The sequence below is a fragment of the Labrus mixtus genome, chromosome 22 (assembly GCF_963584025.1).
Source record: "Labrus mixtus chromosome 22, fLabMix1.1, whole genome shotgun sequence".
NCBI classification, from domain to species: Eukaryota; Metazoa; Chordata; class Actinopteri; order Labriformes; family Labridae; genus Labrus; species Labrus mixtus.
The window spans coordinates 21,147,789-21,161,917 of NC_083633.1; the positions used below are offsets into that span (position 1 = coordinate 21,147,789).

Below are 14,129 nucleotides of genomic sequence, written 5' to 3' on the forward strand. Positions count from 1 at the left end.
TCCATCTTCCACTTGCCTTATCTTATCACTAAGGAGATGTATGAAACGAACATCATCCTGAGACACATACTTGTCTTCATAGCTTTTTTCGTTGAAGTCTGACTCTAACACTTTCAGTATGGCTGTGACAGAGGGCGCTGGTATTTCTTTAACTGCAACACGATGCACAAAACTGTGGTTTCCCTGTCTGTCTAAATGAGGATTAGCTGACCCTATAATGCCCCAGCCAAGCACAGTTCGTTGAGCAAAATGTTTGTTTCCATCACCCATGATGACCTCTAAAGGAGCTAGTGCTGACGGACAATCCTACCCAATTAGCAGTCCCACCTCGCAATCTTGAAGAGGTGGTAACTTGTCGATTAAGTAGCTGAGATGAGGCCACTGAAGTGCTGTACTTTTTGTGGGGATGTGAGACTTGTCACTGGAATGAAGTCACGTGTGTAAGCTTGCTGTATCTGGACATGGGTTTCAGAGTCGAGTCCCCTCACTTGAAGACCACTAGCAGTTTTGCTTGCTATTACTGTATTGACCGCTGTCATTGTGCTTAATTTAAGCTGAACTGATCGAGTGTTTACATTTAAATCTGACACAAAATCTTCCAAAATAAAAGTAGAGTCACTCTGTGTGTCGAGAAGGGCATAAGTAAGAATTTCCTTTTGAGGCTCCGTCGTTGAAGACACAAGAACTGGAACAATGCTAGATGTAGCAGAGCCCTGCTGTGTCAATGCATGAGTCATTACCTTGTAGATTTCATTATTGGCCTGGGCTCCTGTGGCTACAGAGTTGTCACTTCCCAATTCTGCAGGTCTTGTGTTTCTTTCTATGTGCATGCAGGTTGGATGACGTCGACCACAGGTGCTGCAAGTGTGTCGCGTTTTACAGTCTTTGGTAATGTGACCCTTTCTTAGGCATCCAAAGCATAAATGGTTTTCATGAATCAAGGCTCTCTTCTCCTCCATCGTCTTTGAGGCAAAGGTTGGACATTTAGCAACACCATGCATTTCATTTTTACAGACCAAGCAATGTGGCTTTGGCCTTTGGGTTTCCACTGTTACTGAGCTGGAATTTTTTATCCGAGTGCTTGTGTTGAGTGCTTTGGCTCTCTTCGGAAACCTATCCTCTGTGGTTTTCATATTTATCATTAGGGGAGAGGCAATGGGATTACAAGCAATTCTAGCCTCTCTTTGCACAAACTCTGTGAAATGTAGAAAACTTGGGTAATCACCAGATCTGTCCAACTCATCCACGACAATTTGACTCCAACTACGGACCATCCATTCAGGCAGTTTTTTGAGAAGCTTTTGATTTTCTTCACAATCATTGAGAATTGACAGGCCTTTAACATGGGGAATAGCTTCAACACAGCCTCAGAGAAAATTGGCAAACTCTTTGAGTGCTCTTGGGTCATTAGCAACAATCTTTGGCCATTTCATGAGTCTCTCTCTAAATGCTCTCTGGACAATAAATGGGCTTCCATACCTGTCTTGCAAGACTGCCCAGGCACCCTGGTATGCATCCTCCGAGTTACGGTAGAAATATCCTTCCACAGCTTTACGTGCTTCTCCAGCAAGGTAACTTTTTAAATAAAGCATTTTCTCATTTACAGGAAGCGGCTTCTGACCAATAAGGGCCATAAACGATACTTTCTAGTCTATGAATTTTAAAGGGTCCCCAGTAAATGTGGTTGGTTCTGGAACAGGTAAACGGCTTAACATGAAAGAACTTGTGATTGCCTGGGTCAAGTCCATTTCTTCCTTCGTTGCTGGTCTTTCAGATGGTGCATGTTGAGGCTCAAAGAGTGGAGCATGCGGATTTAAAAAAGGTTTGTACTCAGTGTTTGGGCTGCCAAGTGGAATTTTGAGGTCAGCTTCTTCAATACAACTTTCCAAGCTATCAAAATTGTTGTATACACTTACACGAGCTGCTGCAACCTTAACATCGTTGTCTGCTTGTAGCTGCTGTAACTTTGACTTTTCCTCTTCTAGTTTTAGTTTCATCTCCGCCTCTCCTTGTTTTATTTCTGAAAAAAACCACAAGAAGAAAGCAAAAATTTGTGTTTCTTTAAGCTTCCATTCACTCTCCAATCTATCAAGCCTTGCTTGTTGGGCCTGCAGTCTTTTAATAGCCTTTGCTTGCTCTACTTTGGCTGCAAGATCTGCTTCCACATCTGCACGTTTCAGACTGATGGAGACATTATACTCAGGCATAATCATGCCTTTGATTAGAAATATTTGCAAATGACAATCAATGTATACTTTTTTCACAGATGCTCTTCATGATGACTTTCTCTGCCACATAGAACTGCAGAATCTCACAAATAAACAACAAACAATATTAAAGTTATTTTGTATGTATAAAAAAAGACATGCTGAGTTGCTAATCACAGATTTTATAAAAACATTTTAGATGTCATTTTGCTGGGTTACACAATAAAAGTTCAATCTGAAAGTTTGCACTTTCGGCTAAACGGAACAAAATTTGCGACAATATGTTTGAATTTCCCAGAAAGAGTAACTGTTGTACTCCCGTTGGCTTAAAAATGATACTATAATAATAATACTGATTTTTAAACTGGTCAGTCGATGGTCATTTCAGAATCAGCTTTATTGGCCAAGTATGCTTACACACACAACTGCTCTCTATGTACAAGAAGTATAACATTAAATATTGACAATAAACACAAAATAACGAAAGACTTACAAGACTAAATAGGACAATAGTGCAGTAGTGATGCAAATTTGCGGAGATAAACATTATAATAATATATTATGTTTCGATCATAAACATCTCAAGGTCAAGCACTCATCGTCCATCAGAACTTTGCTGTTTGCTGTAGCATTGCTGTTGTTAAATGAACATCTCACATACTGCAGGCTTGGATTAAAATACAGTTATAAAGAGTTTCAAATCCAGTTATAAAAATATAAATTGTGACTGTGTTGGATCATACACTGAAATTGTGATAATACAACATTAAAGCAATTAAATGACATGCACATAGATTCACTGAATTAAAACACCTGTCAAGCTGATTAATTGAATAACGCTGTTGTTGGCACCATCATTTCAATGCGATTTTTCTGCTTTTATTTTGAAGGCTACGTGTTTTACAGGAAACGTACATACTGCTTCTGTCCAGCTTTAACGCGGAAGAGAACGTTGGCGGGCTGAGCTCGTGCTGTTTCTCTCCTTTAACGTCCTCAGTCAGGATTTAAATAGGGACGCTCTGAGAAGGGGGAGCATCAGTTCATCTTCGGAAGAATCCTGAATCTATCAAAATGAGTGGACGTGGAAAGGGAGGTAAAGGACTCGGTAAAGGGGGCGCCAAGCGTCACCGTAAAGTCCTCCGTGATAACATCCAGGGCATCACCAAGCCCGCTATCCGCCGTCTGGCTCGCCGTGGCGGAGTGAAGCGTATCTCCGGTCTGATCTACGAGGAGACCCGCGGTGTGCTCAAGGTGTTCCTGGAGAACGTGATCCGTGATGCCGTCACCTACACCGAGCATGCTAAGAGAAAGACCGTCACCGCCATGGATGTGGTCTACGCTCTGAAGAGACAGGGCCGCACTCTGTACGGCTTCGGCGGTTAAACTCACACCTCAAACAACAACAACCCAACGGCTCTTTTAAGAGCCACCCACTTCCACTAAAGAGAATAAACCGAATATTTATAACTTGTTGAACATGATTTAGAAATGTACTTGTCTCACTTTCTTAAAGTAATATTCCTTGTTGCTATAACTGAATGATTTGTGTAGGAATATCAGTGCTGCTGTTTCTTTCCACACATTTCCATCGTGATTTATTAATACAACCCCAGAAAATACATACAAACTGAAGTATGACCGGCAACTCAATCAGACATCATATGCAGCATGTTCTCTGACCATCATGTCTAACAAATTGAATCCTACAGAATTAAAATCACATTTGAAATTAAAAGGTCTGCACCTGTATGTCATTGACTTCACAACCCAGCAGCTCTTTGAATAGTAGACCACAGAAAGGTCTATACTTGTTGCAGACTTTAATGTGCTTTTTATTTTATACCTTACTTGCCAGCAAAGATGGAAAATACTTTAGTTATACTGTAAACTAATAGTTTAAACAATTGTTAATTTGCATCAGAGAGAATATTTAACTTGAGCCAATGTGGGGATATCCATAAACAAATTAAATAACTTATTTGATCTCATGTTGTTTGACATCCTGCTGCCCAGCTGGTACGAATACTACTATATTTTTGTATGTTTTCAGCCAGATGTTGAAGTTTATCTTTATGTTTTTTTGTCTTGCTTTTATTTTTTACCTGCATTATTAAATGCCGTGGGCCGCACTTACAGAGCGCTGCCTTTATTTGTAAAAACTTGGAGCAACACCAGGCTTAAATTGGGATGGGCTTTAATTAGAAGTTTTGCGTTTGAGAATGTAATTTCAGGACATTGTATAGATTTTGATGTCAAAGTAAAGTAAGTGGTGGGATATATTGCCAAGTATTTGAAGTGTGTATAAAATGTACTATGGAACAGTATCATCACATGAATATCCTTTAAAACCAAGCCTTTGTGTAGAATTGTGTGAAATCCCCTGAGCATATTTCAACGATGGCATATGTGCCAGTATGTCGAAGCAGTTTGTGATCCTGTTTCAAATGTGCTATAAAAATGAAGTTATTCTTAGTTATTATTGCATATCACATATTCATGAAGTAATCTATGAAGAATCAATATATCTAGTGAATAATGAGAATGTGTAGTCTGGTTTCAAATCTCCTCCATTATTGATTATTTATTTAAATTGCAATATTCTGAATCTTTACTGGTAGATAATCAATCCATTAACACAATGTACAACACTCAATTTACTGTGCATCCTCTTATAATATCTTCCTGTTATTACTTTGTATAGCATATATTGCTTATATTCTTCAATAACATGTGCTTGGTACATAGCTGTATTTCTTCAACAGTCTTTAATGTACTTAATGCTTTATCTCTAATTTACATTCCTTATTTTAATCATATTTCTATTTGTATTACTATATTTCTCCTGCTATATTGTGTGATAGAATAGCTGTAACTACAGATAAATCAATTATTTCCGATTCTGTGTGAGAGGGTTTTCCTATCAATAGAAAATGGAAAATGTCACTTTATGAAAGTATCTCTCGCTTGGGGCATTGGTGGCCCGTTAATTAGATACAAAACCACAATAATATCAGCCTATATACATTAGAGAGTAACTGCTGACAATATTTCCAACTGCCTGACTTGGAAAGGGAAATGGGACTGTGGACAAAAGACTGCCTGAAGGCTAGCTGTTGGATTTAACAGAGGGACATAGTGTAGGCCTACGTTATATTTGAGACACTTATTCAACCTTGTTTATCTTGTTACAACCAGATACACAAAGGTGTGTTTTATGGAGTCGTTAAAAATGTTCCAACTGAAGCTTTAATAACTAGTTGGAGCCTGTTTCTTTGTTGAATAGGAGGAGAAATGACCTCCAAAGAACGAGCACACACACTCAGAGACTTCCGCATAGTTACTCCGTGAGTCAGCGGAATTTGGCCAATGGCAGGAGGGGAACCGAACATTTGATTTGCATGCGCTGTGTTTAAGAGCAGTCAGCGCTCAGCAGTGTATCAGTTCTCTCAACGAGCAGCATCGCTTCAACCGACAATGCCTGAGCCTCAAGTGAAAAGCGCTCCCAAGAAGGGTAGCAAGAAAGCCGTGACGAAGAACCCCGGCAAAAAGGACAAGAAGAGGAGAAAGACCAGGAAGGAGAGTTACAGCATCTACGTCTACAAGGTGATGAAGCAGGTCCACCCCGACACCGGTATCTCTTCCAAGGCGATGGGTATCATGAACTCCTTCGTCAATGACATCTTCGAGCGTATCGCTGGTGAAGCCTCCAAACTGGCTCACTACAACAAGCGCTCCACCATCACATCCAGGGAGATCCAGACCGCCGTCCGCCTGCTCCTGCCCGGAGAGCTGGCTAAACACGCCGTGTCTGAGGGCACCAAGGCCGTCACCAAATACACCAGCTCCAAGTAAACACTTCAACTGGTCAACAAACCCAAAGGCTCTTTTAAGAGCCACCCACATTGTTCTCAGAGTTCATTCCTAATTCTCATGATGCACCTTAACCATGGTTTGTTGTATATTTGTATCTTCAAATCTCTCAATTACAGTCTCCAGTTGAGCTCTGTTACTATGCTCCCTTCAACCGCATGAGAAGTGAATTTCAGTGAAAAAAGTTATGATTGTGTAGTAAGCATGTCATTGTTTCTCTGCCACATGTCACCATTTTGGAAAAACAGTAGCCATCATCTCCACATTGCAAGGAGGCAGTTATTAAAAGTTTCCACTACTACGGGATATGGGTGCCACATAATCTCGTGCCTTTGTACAATGAAGTATTGGATGCAGTGGGACCAAGTTACTAAATATAGTTGAGAGCCTACATTGTTGACAGTGACAGCAACAAGTGATGATTCTAAAGCTGCACATGATGCTGGTTGTTAACATTTGACATCTTTTCCACGTGTCTATTAAAATGTGCAAATATGTAAGTTAATGACTAAAAGGTATTTTTCCACTAGGTCTTATATTTTCATGTTACATGGTTTATCTTGTTCCTGTGGTAAGTACATTTCCAATTTTAATTTTGAGCTCACAACATAACTGGTTTGTCTCTTGAACTAAACACAAATTTGTAGTACCAACACCGTTTATAAGACACATTTGATGTTACGAGCTCCAGAAATTGTAAACGCACAGAAAATAATGTAGGAAACTGTGGTTTTGGTGATATTAACCACAGAGATTGGTGAAAATGGATTACATAGTTTGTAGTCTAGTAATGCAAGTCACGTTTCTGTGAAACAGACAATAAAGTGTTATCTTCACTTTCTGCAGCATTTTATAAATATTATCGAACACTGTCCTCTTAATTTTTTTTCACATCAGTAATAAATACATTAATTCAAACACATTTAAAAACAAAGTTCTTGTTTCTTTACTTTTTGATGTTGAATTTTTGACTTTAAAAATACAGATTATAAGTTTTAATATGTATTAACTGCATGATTTTTGGGGTTTATTCCCCTCTGATGGCTCATCAGATATGAACTCATCAGACAGAAGAAATCATTTTCCTAAAGCATTTCAACAGCAAACTTAAAAATATGCAATTGTAATGATAATTTCTGCCTCCATTTACAGACATGGGCAGTGGTCCGCACAGAGGAACACGACCACAAACGTACCAACCACTATGCCACGGCGCCCCCAAAAAATTGTATTTACTTAAAATGTGTTATCCTGAACACACGAAAACTAGGTCTATATAACCTGTAAGACTCTTTGATAAGCAAAGTTAGACAGATTAATTCTACTTTTTACTTCTTCATTTGTTTTTATTTTCTGTTATTATTATTTTTTTATTAAAAATATTTATCAGATGTTTACTCTTATTTATTATTGAAACTGCTGATTTGTGGATAATAACTATTATTATTGTAAAATTTGTAACGCTTTGTCAGTATTTTCACATTCAGGCCAATAAAGTGATTTGAAAGACAGACAGACAGAGAGAGAGACAGAGAGAGAGAGAGAGACAGAGAGAGAGAGAGAGAGAGAGAGAGAGAGACAGACAGAGAGAGAGAGAGAGACAGAGAGACAGAGAGACAGAGAGAGAGACAGAGAGACAGAGAGAGACAGAGAGACACAGAGAGAGACAGAGAGAGAGACAGAGAGAGAGACAGAGAGACAGAGAGACAGAGAGAGACAGAGAGACACAGAGAGAGACAGAGAGAGAGACAGAGAGAGAGACAGAGAGACAGAGAGAGAGAGAGACAGAGAGAGAGAGAGAGAGAGAGAGAGAGAGAGAAATAGAGCGAGGCCGGCGGTATCACGTGCACGCTCCTGGCCAATCAGAGAATCTCGCGCTCAGACTCTGGCTATATAAACCCGGCAGAGGGACAGAAAGTTATCGTCTTCCCTTGAGTAAAGGAAAGCCGAAAAGCGTGAAAATGGCAAGAACCAAGCAGACCGCCCGTAAGTCCACCGGAGGAAAAGCTCCCAGGAAGCAGCTGGCCACCAAAGCCGCCCGTAAGAGCGCCCCGGCCACCGGCGGAGTGAAGAAGCCCCATCGTTACAGGCCCGGCACCGTGGCTCTGAGGGAGATCCGTCGTTACCAGAAGTCTACCGAGCTGCTGATCCGCAAGTTGCCCTTCCAGCGCCTGGTCCGTGAGATCGCTCAGGACTTCAAGACCGACCTGCGCTTCCAGAGCTCCGCTGTCATGGCTCTGCAGGAGTCCAGCGAGGCTTACCTGGTCGGCCTCTTCGAGGACACCAACCTCTGCGCCATCCACGCCAAGAGGGTCACCATCATGCCCAAAGACATCCAGCTGGCCCGTCGTATCCGTGGAGAGAGAGCATAAACACCCCATCACCCGCTAAACAAAACCACAAAGGCTCTTTTAAGAGCCACTACATTTAACCAAGAGCTCATATCCTAACAAAGTCATTTCCAACTTCAATGATTAATATTTGACTTACTAATTATCTAGCAATGAGTAAGGTCTTTTACCTGCTTCTTGTAAAGTGTCTCGAGATAACACTTGTTATGAGTTGATGCTATACAAATAAAAATGGATTATCTGCTCATGTTTCATATTAACCATGTTTGCAATAAGGAACTATTACACTTACTGTATGTACATGACTAGTGAAGTGCTAAATCACGAGGAAAACTATCTGCTAGCCAAATAGAGTCCAAAGACCAAAAGTAAACTCTTCTAGGTTTTGGAGTTCAATGTGGTCAGTTTCTAAACATTGGGGGCTTGTCGGTGTGCAGATCTCATTTTTCTTTTCCTACAGCTAATGAACATTGAAATTAATCATCATCACTGATCCAGAACACAACATTATTTCATCAATCAAATATGAACTTAACTTTTCAGAAAGAAGACAACCCTAAACTAAAATGACATTCATTCTCCATTTCTCCTAAAGCAGCATCGTTCACCATGTAAAGAGCGAGAGGAAGGATTCCTGTTCTCACCTGAGCGACTGAACATCTGTGACATCTTTATAAGTTTGCTTTAATTTAGGATTCAGTAACATAATTGGACTTAATTTGAATATCTGTGTAATTTTGATTTTAACAAATCTTAAGAAGCTAATATAGCTGACGTCACATTTTTTCTTAACATTTTATTTTTTCATCTTTATTTTAATAACTATATTTATGAAGATTTGCCAGGAGTGATGTTGACCTGCCTTTTCATTTTGGAACAAAACTCTTTGAAATGGTGAGATATATATTTAGTTTATTGGTCTTATTTGAGACTTTCAAACTTTAGAGACAAAAACATTAAGCGTTGCCTTCACCTGCACTGTTCATTATATTACTTTTATATATTAAATGGCACAAACTTCAGTGCCATATTTATTGTCAATTTAACTTAATTTAGAAGTAAAGGGAGCATTGTTGCCACTTGATGCATTGTACCTGAGCAAGCTTGGAGTAAATTTACATCTAAAGTCTCTGGACAGGTCATCATTTGTTTTGTCACCATGTCCATAGGTGTGACAGTTCGTCCTCTAAATAGCAAGTAATTAGCAAGTAAAATAGTTTAAATGATTGAGGACCCATATTTTAAAAAGCTGTGGTTTGTCTAAAACACTGATTAGGTGTTCGGTGATAGTCCCTTTGGACATTCCTTAATTACAATCAGTGTTCTTAAATAAACTGGTATGAACAGCTCACATGATTCTGCTTGTCTTTGACCTGTTGAACAAAAGTGAATATCACTTAATCGTGTAACAAAATGGAGAATTGGGGTGTTTGTTATCAGGTCAAAATGAATGGTTTAACCACCAAAGCCATGTAAGGTGCAGCCCAAAGCAGAACCTGGGAGTCTTTGGCTGCTGTTTGTCTGTCTGTGTGATCGCTGCAGGATGTGTGTCCAGGCTAGATCGGTAGGAATAGCTGCAGCCTTGTCTACAAAGATCTAGTGGTTTTCCTCACTCTCTCTCAGCCTGATAGATGCTTATTGTTTCTTTAGTTCTTTATGTTTGTGTCCTCTTCATCACCACATCATGCTTTCACCCACCTGTTCACCACTGATACAGGTTAAACATACCCCAAAACTCTTATTGGTTGTAGCCAGTCTGACATTAAATAAATATAAATAAACAGAGCTTTGCAGAATTAATGATATATGGTGAAAATGTAACCTAAAATAGAGAATGTGAATTTATAAAAGCAGATTAAAGCAAAAGAGTGCCCTGATAGTTTTCATTATGTGAGCCACAACATGTTCTGGTGCAAACACCCCATACGGTCTACTCAATTAAATCTGCACAGTGTCATTAAAGTTTATCAAGTAATCATTATATAATTAGATTTATGATGGTTGTATTGACACGTTTTAAATTGAATAAATATACTGAATGTTCGGTCCATCTTGCTGTCACTAAAGTAGTAAGGATGAATTCTCTTTAGTGGAAGTGGGTGGCTCTTAAAAGAGCCGTTGGGTTGTTGTTGTTTGAGGTGTGAGTTTAACCGCCGAAGCCGTACAGAGTGCGGCCCTGTCTCTTCAGAGCGTAGACCACATCCATGGCGGTGACGGTCTTTCTCTTAGCATGCTCGGTGTAAGTGACGGCATCACGGATCACGTTCTCCAGGAACACCTTGAGCACACCGCGGGTCTCCTCGTAGATCAGACCGGAGATACGCTTCACTCCGCCACGGCGAGCCAGACGGCGGATAGCGGGCTTGGTGATGCCCTGGATGTTATCACGGAGGACTTTACGGTGACGCTTAGCGCCCCCTTTGCCGAGTCCTTTACCTCCCTTTCCACGTCCACTCATTTTGATATATTCAGAATTCTTCCAAAGATGAACTGACGCTCCCCCTTCTCAGAGCGTCCCTATTTAAATCCTGACTGAGGACGTAAGGGGAGAGAAACAGCACGAGCTCAGCCCGCCAACATTCTCTTCCGCGTGGGCTAACTTTCTAGACATGACGTCACCGGAGTAAAAGCGTCTTGTTACAATTGAGGTACTACTGCCCTTAAATCCAATAGCACAAATACTACTTATGGTTTGATCGAATCATGAGCCCCTTGATTGGTCAGGCACATCAGGGTGTTATATCGCCCTCTTTGTGTAAAAAGACTGCAGCTGTAGCGTCCCTCCTACCGTATCAAATAGCTCAACCTTCTTAGTGAAACGTTTTATCACTATATGTAGGAACTGTTATATTATTGTTATCAGTCATTCGGTCTATTTTAGCATAGCCAGCTTTGATCATTATCTTCCCCACGCAGCTTGAGTGTTTTGTGTTATTGAATACGTAGAACTACGGTGATATATACATTTCGTATTTACAGCTGTGTACCTGGTGATGTGTGAAATCTACACAGTACATGTGTATTGTGACATATTTTATCACAGGAATATTTAACTCTTTAGGGTTTAGTGGGTGGCTCTTAAAAGAGCCGTTGATTTGGTTGAGATGTTAACTGTTTACTTCTTGGTGGCTTTCTCGGTTTTCTTGGGCAGCAGGACAGCCTGGATGTTGGGCAGAACTCCTCCCTGAGCGATGGTAACTTTTCCGAGCAGTTTGTTCAGCTCCTCGTCGTTGCGGATAGCCAGCTGCAGATGACGGGGGATGATACGGGTCTTCTTGTTGTCACGGGCAGCGTTTCCAGCCAACTCCAGGATCTCAGCAGTCAAGTACTCGAGCACCGCTGCCAGGTAGACGGGAGCTCCGGCACCGACACGATGAGCATAGTTGCCCTTCCTCAGCAGCCTGTGAACACGGCCAACGGGGAACTGGAGCCCGGCACGGGATGAGCGGCTCTTCGCCTTTGCTCTTGTCTTTCCACTTTTGCCTCTTCCAGACATTTTCAGAATTGCTGTTTCTTCGTCGAGGAGATGACGTGTGCTTAATACCCGTCGAAATTGTGATTATATATCTTTACGGCTCTTCCGAGCCGGTCTGTGATTGGTCGGGCGTAGCGTATGTTCTATCGTCCAATCAGAACGCGGAACATTTTTAGTAAAGTTCCGGAGTTATTATACAACTTCCGTCCGCGCTTTTTGATAGGGATTTTCAAATGTAAGGCAACGGAAGCATTAATTAACATCGTTAAAAATAAACAGAGGCCTCACTCACTTTTAAGCAGTATCTTTCTTGTAAAAATGGTGACCATTTATTCATGTAGGCTATTTTAAGATTAGCCTACTTTCATAAAAAAGATGCCTTTCAGTGATGACATGAAGACATATTCAGTTGGATGAGTTCTGATCTGGAGATGAATTCTTACATGTATAATCATTTCATATAGTTTGGCTTTTTTGGTGCTTCAGATCTGGGTTCAGCTGTGACTCTGATGATCATACTTCATGTTCAATGTCAAGATTTGATCTGTATTTTGTGTTGATTGAGGTAACATCAGACAAATCTCTCAGACAGGTAGGAGGTGTCAAAAGAAAGGAGTATGCCTCTCTTCATCACCCTCTGTTGTCTAGAATAGATGAAGCCGAGGGCGAGATATGACTTGTAAAATCCCTTGTCTTTGTATATCGAGCCTTCATGTAGCTCCCTATTCCACTTTCCAAGCCCAACAAAGTTTTGGCCGATGGCTGTTCATCATGAGTCTGGTGCTGCTCGAGGTTTCAGCCTTCTCTCCACTGTAACTTTGGTAAATGTTACTTAGTGCTTGTGATGTATTAATGTCGGGTCATTGTAGAGAATATTACAGAATAAGGTCTTAACAGCTCTTTAGTAAAGTGTCTTCAGATAACTTTTGTTATGAACTGCTGATATACAAAGATTTTTGATTTGACAGCCGTAACAATGCGTTTTGCGTTTCCATGTGGACTAAGATGTTTTTAGGACTCAGCGTGTGGACAGGATTGTTTTGTGAAACGGAGGAAAAAACCTCCATTTAAAAAAAAATGCCTGCCTACATGTGGACTATAGGCCTGGATATGACATTTGTACAACAGATGAACATTATCTGACCCCTTGCTGCCTGTTAACACTGTGTTGTTTGATAGGTAATAATATTTGAAGGTTAATATGATTTATCCATCAAAAGCCTTTTTTATTCCCCTGTTATTATTCTGCCTGGTGGATGACACTTTATTAGTCCCTCATGAGTTTTTGAACTCCCTCAGATTTTCATGTATTTTTTTCTTCTCAGTTGCTGAGATGTTCAGGATGAGTAAACTTAGATTAATTTTTGTAGGCTATCTGTACAGAGACATATTATTATTCTTGACAATGTGATGTTTCTTTACTTTCTGCAGCGTGTAGGCTTTACAAATCTTTAGAAAATACAACACAACATTTTTTAAATGTTAATTAGACTACAAATGGTGAAATGTCCGTGTTGTGTGAAAGGCAGAGTGGTCCACTTCTTAAAACAAACATTAAAATAAAGCTCATCACATTCTCAACAAGACAGTAACTCTAACCTTTGGAGGTTAAGACTGAACACAAGATGGCGACATTTCCCCCTTTATGAAACCGAGTCCACTGAGCAGTCAGTTCAGTCAGGGGATGGAAGAGAGAGCATCATGAGGATTTTCACTTTTTGCCTCCCTCAGATTTGCTGTTCCAGTTGTGAGAGTAGTCTAAACAATGATGCTTACATAATTACAGAAAGTATTTATTCAGTACTTTAGGACTTAAAACTACCAGCCGTAGTGGTGATTATTACTACACGTTATTCAAAATGATACATAGAAAATAAAATGAAGATATGTACACAATAAAAGTCCGATTTCAATATCAAGGTGCGCTCCACAATGCTAAAGTGCAAATTCTTGCAGTTCCTTGAGTGTCCACTAGAGGCTGGCTGCGGAAACGGAAGTCACCTACACACCCTTTCAAAACTAAAATTAAATTTTCACCGCAGACATGAACATATTATTAACAAGCAGCAACCTCCCTCTTCTCTGACTTGAATGTGATTGGGAGCGGATTGTTGCCGGGGCGCTTTAAGAGGAGCATTTCTAATTAATAACAATAAAGGATTTTTATTCTATTCTATTCTAGTTCTTTATTGTTCTATTGTTTATCATGTATGTAGTCTATATTGT

General features: G+C 40.2%; 6 protein-coding genes across 6 annotated transcripts in view; 3 read left to right on the forward strand and 3 right to left on the reverse strand.

Moving 5' to 3' along the window:
* Positions 1–14,129, reverse strand: part of ptprb (protein tyrosine phosphatase receptor type b) — a 282,274-nt gene that overhangs the window by 188,363 nt on the left and 79,782 nt on the right. The gene's annotated exons all lie outside the window — the stretch shown is intronic.
* LOC132956532 (histone H4) lies at positions 2,362–3,665 on the forward strand. Its single transcript, XM_061030036.1, has one exon. It carries the CDS (start codon positions 3,279–3,281, stop codon positions 3,588–3,590), a length of 312 nt encoding a protein of 103 aa, XP_060886019.1. The 5' UTR covers positions 2,362–3,278; the 3' UTR covers positions 3,591–3,665.
* LOC132956531 (histone H2B 1/2-like) lies at positions 5,664–6,153 on the forward strand. The gene has a single exon (XM_061030035.1). It carries the CDS (start codon positions 5,682–5,684, stop codon positions 6,057–6,059), a length of 378 nt encoding a protein of 125 aa, XP_060886018.1. The 5' UTR covers positions 5,664–5,681; the 3' UTR covers positions 6,060–6,153.
* Positions 8,019–8,476, forward strand: LOC132956528 (histone H3-like). Its single transcript, XM_061030031.1, has one exon. The coding sequence runs from the start codon at positions 8,039–8,041 to the stop codon at positions 8,447–8,449; it is 411 nt and encodes a 136-aa protein (XP_060886014.1). The 5' UTR covers positions 8,019–8,038; the 3' UTR covers positions 8,450–8,476.
* Positions 10,446–11,107, reverse strand: LOC132956541 (histone H4). Its single transcript, XM_061030046.1, has one exon. It carries the CDS (start codon positions 10,884–10,886, stop codon positions 10,575–10,577), a length of 312 nt encoding a protein of 103 aa, XP_060886029.1. The 5' UTR covers positions 10,887–11,107; the 3' UTR covers positions 10,446–10,574.
* On the reverse strand, positions 11,440–12,124 carry LOC132956529 (histone H2A-like). Its single transcript, XM_061030032.1, has one exon. It carries the CDS (start codon positions 11,922–11,924, stop codon positions 11,544–11,546), a length of 381 nt encoding a protein of 126 aa, XP_060886015.1. The 5' UTR covers positions 11,925–12,124; the 3' UTR covers positions 11,440–11,543.

What these genes read in the sequence shown, in the direction of transcription:
- LOC132956532 (XM_061030036.1), top strand. Translation starts at nt 3,279, where the DNA reads ATGAGTGGACGTGGAAAGGGAGGTAAAGGACTCGGTAAAGGGGGCGCC.
- LOC132956529 (XM_061030032.1), bottom strand. Translation starts at nt 11,924, where the DNA reads ATGTCTGGAAGAGGCAAAAGTGGAAAGACAAGAGCAAAGGCGAAGAGC.
- LOC132956531 (XM_061030035.1), top strand. Translation starts at nt 5,682, where the DNA reads ATGCCTGAGCCTCAAGTGAAAAGCGCTCCCAAGAAGGGTAGCAAGAAA.
- LOC132956528 (XM_061030031.1), top strand. Translation starts at nt 8,039, where the DNA reads ATGGCAAGAACCAAGCAGACCGCCCGTAAGTCCACCGGAGGAAAAGCT.
- LOC132956541 (XM_061030046.1), bottom strand. Translation starts at nt 10,886, where the DNA reads ATGAGTGGACGTGGAAAGGGAGGTAAAGGACTCGGCAAAGGGGGCGCT.